At 50.3% G+C, this 9,294-nt stretch overlaps 1 protein-coding gene across 1 annotated transcript; it reads left to right on the forward strand.

The window, feature by feature from the left end:
• Positions 1-4: 4 nt before the first annotated feature.
• Positions 5-7,742, forward strand: FOXRED2 (FAD-dependent oxidoreductase domain containing 2; the record flags this gene model as incomplete). Its single annotated transcript, XM_010084341.1, has 8 exons — positions 5-450; positions 2,092-2,343; positions 2,850-3,119; positions 3,892-4,058; positions 4,719-4,884; positions 5,380-5,621; positions 6,550-6,720; positions 7,477-7,742. Coding segments are annotated over 8 exons (1,980 nt in total), but the record flags the coding sequence as incomplete, so codon positions are not given.
• Between the last annotated feature and the right edge of the window lie 1,552 nt (positions 7,743-9,294).

Below are 9,294 nucleotides of genomic sequence, written 5' to 3' on the forward strand. Positions count from 1 at the left end.
CGCTTCCCGTTACCACGACTACTGCGTCATCGGGGCCGGCCCGTCGGGCCTGCAGGCGGCCTATTTCCTCCAGCAAGCCGGCCGGGATTATGTTGTCTTCGAGCGGAGCCACGCTCCTGGCAGCTTCTTCGCCCTGTACCCGCGCCACCGCAAGCTCATCAGCATCAACAAGCGGTACACAGGCAAATCCAACAGCGAGTTCAACCTCCGCCACGACTGGAACTCGCTCCTCAGCCACGACCAACGGCTGCTTTTCCGACGCTACTCCCGTGACTTCTTCCCCGACGCTGACACGATGGTGCGTTACCTGGAGGACTTTGCTTCCCTGCTGAAGCTGCGGGTTCAGTACAACACAGCCATCATCCACGTGACGCTGGAAAGGGATGGGCAGGCTTGGAATGGCCACTATTTCCTCCTGACCAACCAGGACAGGCAGAACTACAAGTGCAGGTAATGGGCGAACCAGGGGCTGGCCACACCATTTTCCATGGGCATCTTCAGAGTCATAAAATCATAGAGTAAATCGGGTTGGAAGAGACCTATGAAGGTTATTTCGCCCAAGCCCCATGTCCAAAGCAGGGCCAGCAACACCAGGTTGCTCAGAGCCTTACCTAGTTGAGGCATGAGTATCTCCTCCATGGGAGGTTTCACAGCCTCTCGGAGACTTAAACACCATTGTGAGGGCTTAACCACCATCATGGGGAAAAACATTTTACAGGGATATGCAGGGTGGGTGAGCGGAGTAACTGCTCTTGGGAAAGCATTGCCTTTTGCAAGCAGTGTTGTGCCTTAGACATCTGAGGAGCTGGCAAGGCAGACACAAACTGTCTGCAATTGCCATCACTGCAGTTTCTGTGCTTGATCTGTAAGCTTGAAATCACTTTTGTTTTATCACTAGATAATTACTCTCTGTGAAAAAAAATAACTCAGTTGTACTTGTAGCCACTGCTACCTTTATTACAAACTTGGGTGAGTCAGTGCAGCGACACCTCACCTCTGGTAACCCAGACATAGTTAGAAGAACCAAGACTTAAAAGTGTGTCCCAGGCAACTGAAGCCCCGGGTTAGTACAGAGCTGGCAGGAGGGAACTGGAGAAAAGTGGAGCTGTTGCAGTAGAGGGAGCTGACTGTGAGAAATAACCCTCAAGGCTGCTGGTCCCTGAATTCCCCTTCCCCTTGTCATACTTATGTGTGTGTATCTTGTACCGCCACTGAGCTACATTCCTAGAAACCATCTAAAAGTTACTCATGTGAGCATATGGAGTATGTTTCTCACCTCTCCTGAGAACCTCAGCTCCATGACAGCAGGTCGTGCTGGCTGTCACTTGGAGGTGCGCTGGCTGGCAAGCTCGGAGGGGACAGAAGGCAAACCCGGACACCCACGCACCATGAGGGAGCTGCTCTTGGGAGCTGCGTGAGCAAGGCTGGGATGGCAGACAGTGCCACTAGCCTCAGCTGCCTGGTGTTTCCTTCCTAAGCTGCAAAAATTTCCCTAAGATTCAAGTAAAAGTTCTTAACGGAGAGACATGAAAAGATTACTGTATTTAATTTTAGTGTGAAGAATTAGTGTTGCTGCTAATGTATTTTTATACCTAGAAGTTGCATTTTTTAAAATTGAAACAATTTTCTATCCCTCTTATAGTTCTGTTCTGCTGTATTAAAAGGCAAGACAAATTTTATATCCAAGTAATTTTTTATGCAGCATAAAAGCAAACTGTGAAACGCTTTACTATTGCACGTATCATCAGTGAGTACATTTGAGTAGTACTTGCACATTCACAAACAATGGAGGAAGACTTAGGAGACAAGTGGAGCTTATGCGCACAGCACCTACGTTGACTTTTGCTATATATAACAATGTCCCTAGTTGTCTTTGTTGCCTGAGGACGGGGAATATCGAAATGGGTCATTAGGTGAAGCTGGGGAGAGGTTTCTCGCAAAACTCTATGACCTGTGCAGCTGATCCAGTGTGGCTGGAGGGGGCACATCACAGCCGTTGTTCACACTGGGAGAAGGGAGGAGTGATGAGATGGAGCGATGGCCTTGTTCCTGTAACTCCTATGTTCCCTTGTGCCATCCCTGTTTTTGCAGCTCTTTGTTGGTCGCCACAGGAACGTGGGTCCCCAACGTGGTCAACTTTCCTGGCTCAGAATACGTTGAGGGTTACGAGACTGTGTCCATCAACCCAGAGGATTTTGCTGGCCAGACCGTGCTGATCTTGGGCCGAGGGAACTCAGCCTTTGAGACAGCGGAGAACATTCTGGGTGTTACAAATTTCATCCACATGGTGAGCCGGTCCCGCGTGCGCCTCTCATGGGCCACCCACTACGTTGGGGATCTAAGGTAGGAAACCGTTCCTCTTCCTCTTTCTGACACAGCTGGAGTACAAACACGGAGAACCATTTCTTGCCCAGGTGACAAGCTGGACTGGCACAGGAGGTGCTGTGGTCCTGGGGGTCGCAGAGGAAACGTGAAGACTTCTATCTTTAGGTCCTTGATTTAAAGTGGTCCAGGTTGCAGTTGCTGAACACAGGAGCTTGATGAGAGCTCTTCACGGTCTGTGTGAAATAGGAAAATGTCCCCTTGAAAAGTGTATAATTAGAAAATGCTGGCTCCCAAATTGTTCTCTTGCTTGCAGTCACAGAGGAGAGCTGAGAGGTTGACTAGATCCTGCAGGGACAGCGAGGCTGTGTTACTTGTGCTGTTCCTGTGAGCCCCGAGGTTCTGGGGATAACCTTTGCTCTGAAGGGGAGCGTAAAGGTGTCCCATTTTCAGCAGCTGAGGCAAAACTGTGGATCCAACTTCTCCCCTCTTCTTTTAGCCCTTCTTACATTTACCCTTTTTCATAGAGCAATTAACAATGGCCTACTGGACACCTACCAGCTGAAATCTCTGGATGGGCTTCTGGAGGGCGACCTGGAGGATCTGGCTATCGTCAAGGACAAGAAAGGAAAGCTACACATCACACTCCGGTTCTACCTGGAGAACAGGAACACCAGCGCAGGCATCGACTCCATCACCTTCCCCCAGGATGAACTGGATAATTTTGCTACCCGTGCACCTTATGACCGTGTCATTCGCTGCCTGGGCTGGAAGTTTGACTTCTCTATCTACAACAGGTGAGGAAGAACCAGGATCTATAGCAAAGCAATTATTTAGAGCAAGAGACTATGAAGGGCCTGGGGAGAAAAGGAAAGAGCAGGTCCTCTCCTGGCAGCATTGCCTGGGCCTCCATGTGCTCTGAGCTACCTGGTTCTGCACAGTCCTTTGTTTACCCCACAGCTATGTCCATGTCCCAGTGGGAATGTGTGTGCCACTGCACTCTGACAGGTTCTAGGGCTGAGCAAATGGCTGTGTTAGGACTTGGGTGGCACAGAAAAGCTTGTGCCTTTAGAACTTAACATCCTGACCTGCCAGATCAAATTAGAAGGCTATTAATGTTTTGTGTTTGGGTTGTTTGGTTTTGGTTTATTTTTTTGGGGTTTTTTTTTGTGCAATGAGGATGGTACAGGTACAGATCACTACAGAAAGGTTTTGTCTGCCTTTTTTTCTCCCTGAGAATTCAACTGTCACTCCACCTTGGTCTGTCTCTTAGTACATCCTGCAGTTGAAAATGATACTGCTAACTTCAGTGTCTTCCAAAATTCACTGTCAGTGGCTCAGGCTGGAATTTTATCTTGTCCAGAGTCACCTTCAGATGAGCACCCATGTCTTCTGGAAGATCCTCATTGATTTTATGCTCTTGGGAAAGTAGTAAACTCCACCGAAGGCAGTGGCGGTGTGAAGCAGCATCTTGCAGTGGGTGCAATATAATGTGTGCCTTATCAGAAACACTTTTATTTTTCCACCCCTGCCCCTCCTGACAGCCTGCTCTTCTCTTTTGCACATTAGAACCCTTAGAATGATGCCAGGAAAAGGGAATAAAAAGAAGTATCCTCAGATCAAACCTAGTTATGAGTCCAGAGGCACTCGGGGGCTTTTTGTTCTTGGCACTGCTAGCCACTCTGTCGACTTCAGGAAGTCTGCTGGGGGCTTCATCCATGGATTCCGGTATACAAGTGAGTACTGGGGTGTACAGAAAGGGCAGAGGTGGGAATTTTTCCTCCCTTCAAAGGAACAATTCATAGTTTACTGCTGGAAAGAGATCACCCTGAGTCTTGTGCTGACAGTAAAAATGACAAAACACAGCCAAGCTGCAGCTGCATCGTCTGAAGTGGAGGAGAAGTGACTTGGGGTCATATCTGAAGTTTTTGGTTGTCTGTCTTTGTTTTGTCTTGTTTCTCCCTTGCCCATTGTCTCTTATTTATGTAACACAATAGATTTCTGCCTGCCAGATGCTCTGCCTTGTGACAGGCTGTGGGTGAGAGGTCTGTGCTGTGGAGTTAAAACCCAGCAGTTTTGAGCAGTAGAGAGAATTTCTGTCTTTATGTGTGTGTGCGCCCATCCTTATCACTAAATGACTGCTTGGAAGTAATGAAATATCCCTGAGGACCCCCCTGCCTCCTCACCAACCACTTAGCATCACATCAGCTTTCAGAGGGCACCTCCACTGCAGTTAGCAGCGACTGGGGTGGGAAATTCTGAGCACAGATGAGCTGTAAAGTTCATTTATTGTGTCATGCCAGTATCTGTGTGTGCCACAGCATGGCGATTGGATTTCTTAAAAGGGTAAGCTTGGATTTTTAAATAAGCTGTCTTTGTTTCTCTCAATGCTTTAGCTCGTGCAGTCCACCGCCTATTGGAAAACCGTCACCATGGTGTCCCCTGGCCATCCACCGTCTACCCTGTTACACAGCTGACCAATTCCATCATCAAGCGGGTGAATGAGGCCTCGGGCCTCTACCAGATGTTCAGTGTCCTGGCTGACATCATACTGCTGAGAGAGTGAGTGAGTAATTATTCCCAGCACTGCACTCCATCGTTTCATTCCTTTTTCTTTACTGTTGCTTAAAAATTGCTCCGTTGCTGCCTAAGGTTGTTACTGTTGGGTAGGCAGCCACCTCGGAACCTGTACCACTACTGCCATGGTACCACTATGCCCGATTCTGCCAATTCTATTTCTTAAGGGGCTGAAATAGTTCAGACCTTCCCTCTAGGCTTGGAGGTGTAGTACCCTTTTACTGTCCCCAGGGAAGGCCTTTCTTCGAGCAGTGCTCATTGTAGAGAGGAATCCCATCATCTGGGAAAATAATGGAGTCTTGTAACAGTATCTGCAGCCTTCATAAGCTTTGCATCAAGTCCAGCCCAGATCTCTAATGACCAAAAATAATTACTATCTGATGGCTCTTTGGCCTTAGCCTCATTCAGCTGAGAGGGTCTTGGATCCCAGCTGGCTTTTCTCTGGTGGAAAAGTCTGACGGTTGTGGTTGCAATTCACAGGAATTCCACAGCATTTGAATACCTGGAGGAGTACCCAGTTGGAGTCCTGGCCGAGCTGGAAATGCAAACAGGGAGAAAGGCTTCCAACGGACTGTTTGTCATTATCATGGAGTATGGGAGGAATTTCTCTGGGGCTGACAAGGATGTCTTCTACTACAACCGAGCCGTGGGAGAGGCACAGCATGCCTGGCAGTCCAACTTTTTGCACCCTGTTATTTACTATTACAAACGCCTCCCAACAGGTAACACTTTCCTGCCTCTCTGCTAATTATCTGATACGAACAAAACAGAGAGGGATGAAGATACTTCAGATCCAAAGGGGGGGGGGGGACCTTAAGGCGTTGACAACCCTTCTTTCGATCCAAAGGGGGGGGGGGTACCTGAAGGCATTGCACACCCTTCTTCTCCACTTTATTCATGTCCATCCTCTGGGGCACCTGCCAGCACTGTAGGAGCTGAAGAAAAAGCTGGAAGTTGGCAAGAAGTTTCCATCGGTCAGACTGACTTGGGGTGTGGGGGCTTGTACCAGAGACCTCACATTTGAGAATAGGAACAAACAGGTGTGCTGGAACTTCTCCATTCCCAAAAAGAGGAACATTCCTTCCCTTTGGCTGGCTCCCTGCAGTTATTTTGCAGAGTCCCAGCAGGTGAGGCTGGGCTGTTCGGTGTTTTTGCCAAAAGAAAGTGGGTCTCTACGGCCTGCCCAGGTCTGAGAGGTCACACAGTGACAGAGGCAGCCAAAGGCACAGGTTTGAAGATGAGTGTTACATCCAGCAAACAAACACACTCAGAATAGATTTCCTTGGGAAATGAGCATGCTGAGTCTTCATCTCCAGAAACCTAGGGTCAGGGCCTGGCCGGCCGTGCAGAGAAAGAAGTGTGATGGGTAGCAGTGTTAAAGCTTGAACGCAGCTCAGCCCGTCTGGCAGTCCCTGCCTGGGGGAATGGTGTGAAATGACAGGAAGTACTGGGGGCAGGGACAAGGGGCAGCTGTGCAGTGGCAGGGCTCTTGAGGACAGAGCTAGCAGAGAGGATTGCAAATGAAAGTAAGGTAGGGATTAAAAAGGTCAGAGCAAAAGCTGGAACAGCTGTCATAGCTACTTTCTGCTCCCCAAGCTCTTTTAAATGCCATTTTGATTCCGAGAGATTCCCTTAATGTTCTCTTGGCAGAGCATGAGATGAGACTTCAGCCCCCAGACTGGCCTCTCCCCCGCCCAGATGCTGTCCATCACATTGTGGAGGACTTTCTGACAGACTGGACGGCCCCAAATGCTCACATCCTGCCACTAAGGCGGTTTTTGGAGAACTGCCTCAGCACTGACCTGCGCAACTTCTTTGCAGGTAATTTGAGGACAGGGTCGAGGTGGCAGAAGGAGGAGGGATGCGAGGGAACGTGACAGGAGCAAGATTTTCTGCTAATAGCTGAGATCTCCGTGTGGCACACTGGTGGTCTCACCATCAGTCACACCTCTTTGATGCGCTCCCCAGATGGCAAAAAGGGACAGTGCTGTGTGTATGTTCCCAAATAGCCTTTGCTCTTGCTCACCACCAGAAGGAGACTGCCCCGGGCACACCCAGGTTTAGGGAAAAGTGTACGAGCTTTAGTTCAATCTGTTCTCTACCTGCAGCTTTCCTTCCTGCTCCATTATCTGAACGTTTCTTTGTGCCATCAAGTACCAGATCTCTTTTAATGTACTCATACTGATGATGGGATTGGTTTCCTGTGGGAAATGGGAGTGCTGGGATGTGAGAGCTGGTCTCCCTTCCTGGTCTGAAGACTGGTCAGGGAACCTCCTGCAGGAACCCCACGTGCTGCACAGAGGGAAACAATCCTGTGGTACAAAGAAGGTGCCAGAGGGCTGCAAGCTCAAATCCAGCTCCGTTTCCTCGCAGAGTGCCGACTGGAGATGCCACCCTACATCTCCTGAGCTCTGCAGTATTGAGTCAATCACTCTGCTGCCATCCAGGGTAGGGTGCTGGGTGGGAAACTCCCATCATCTTCCCCCATCTTCTCTGCCTTTTTTTTCTGAGTGAGTCCTCAAGACTTTACGGTAGTTGTTCTCTGATGAGTCTGATTTTTGATCCTTTCCCCTGCAGAGTCCTGTTTCCTGTTTGCCTTCACCCGTCAAAAGCTGCCTCCCTTCTGTCGGCAGGGGTATGTGAGAATGCAGGGGCTCGTGGGGAGCGAGGGGCTCCGGCGCCACGCAGTAGAAGCTGGCCTGCTGGAGGATTACACTCACACAGACTTCTCGGGTGACAGACCCCCTGTCAGCCACGAAGGGTCCCAGGACCAGCTGCTGAGAGATCAGGCAATACCAGTTCGTCCACTGCAGCATCTTGTTAATGCTAAGGATGAACTTTAACCTTTCTCACTCCACACTGAAGCCCATAGGTGCTGTTGTGACAATATTGTAACAGAGATCCACAGCAGGATTCTGCCCTTCCCGTGCGCCTTTTCCATCCTCATGCCTTCCACTGATCATGAGTTGCCAAAGACCTGCTCAGATCGTGCTGTTACAAAGAGGACCAACGTGCTCTGAAGGATAAATGAGGGGCCAAAATCCAGCAATGCTGACGCTCCCACTTCGCCCTTGCAGAGTTCATAATTGCCTGAAGGTGGTGTTTATCTCACAGACCAATATCTGCAGCGACTTCCAGGGGTCAAAGAAGAGAGAGTGCAGGAAGGCCTGGGAAAGTTCAAATATACCATCCCTCTCCTGAGGTGACCTGCTCATGCCCTGTGGCAGCCCGGCTCAGGCTCTCCAGTCCCTGGGTGCTGTACGCTGCATACACTTGGATATTTGTTTGTGCACCGAATCCCAAAGTGGTACTTGGGCAAATTTCCCAGTATTTTTTCTGCATTTGAGTTAGGGCGGTTGTGTAGTTTTGAGTGGAGATTGGTGGTCTTTTTAGTTACTGTATAGGTGGGATAATTTGTCATTTCCTGGAGAGCACTACAGGGGGCCTGTTCCCTCCACCGCAGACAAGGAGCTTGCCCGCAGTGCCTGGGACACAGACTTGCACCGAGTTCAGCTCCACTGTCCTCACATTTTTCTTCTCCTGCACCAAGCAGCCTGAAAGGTTAGCCCCTCTCTTTTATAGAGCATGACCAATATGTCTATTTGCACTATGTCCCATCAAGAACGTTTTGGATGGACTTTGATGTTGTTAAAATGTTTGTCTTCTATTACTGCCCTCCAGTCACCATGAGATCTTACTGGCATCGACTGTGGGAGGCTGTCTGCACTTTATTGCTCCCTCTGTCAGCCACCTGTATGTCTGTTGCCTCCCTGCGGGCTCCTTTTCCTGGCCCTGGAGCTGCCAAGCAAGAGCAGTTGTGAGCTCCACCTTACAGTGTCCCTGTGATTTCTAGGAAACAGAGGAGGGGACGGGGGAACGGGCTTTTACCTCCGCACACGTTTTCCAACCCCTTAGCATCTAAAAGATCGCCCCCATCTGTACTTGTGCTTCCTGATACCCCAGACCGGGAGGGGTGTACCTCCAGGTACCTGAAGCTCTCCCAGCCCTTTGTGCCACACCCCGGTTCCTGCCCCGCTGCTGCGCCATGCTCGGGGCTGTTCCTGTGCCGGGGCTGGGATCGTGTTTTCAGCGGGGGTCAGTCCGCACCTGTTGGGGTTCTACAGCCCGTTGCCCCAGCTCCAAGGCCAGTCCAGGAGTGGCTGTCGTGGCCTGTAGTTGCCGGGGGGGTGCCACTACTTGCTGCGTTCTTGGTACTTTTTATCTGGGGGTTGTGGAAGGGCTGTGGGTGAAGGGGGGTGACCGGCTGTCCCTGGCCTGTGCCCTTGTCCCCGTTAGCCGCCGACACTGCCCGCCGCCCTGCCGCGGGAACAGGCACATCTTCTCCAGGTGTTTCCTCTTCCATCCTCCAGTCCCCTCCCGAGACCTCCGCAGGCC

Source organism: Pterocles gutturalis, unplaced genomic scaffold, assembly GCF_000699245.1.
Source record: "Pterocles gutturalis isolate BGI_N339 unplaced genomic scaffold, ASM69924v1 scaffold43755, whole genome shotgun sequence".
NCBI lineage: Eukaryota > Metazoa > Chordata > Aves > Pterocliformes > Pteroclidae > Pterocles > Pterocles gutturalis.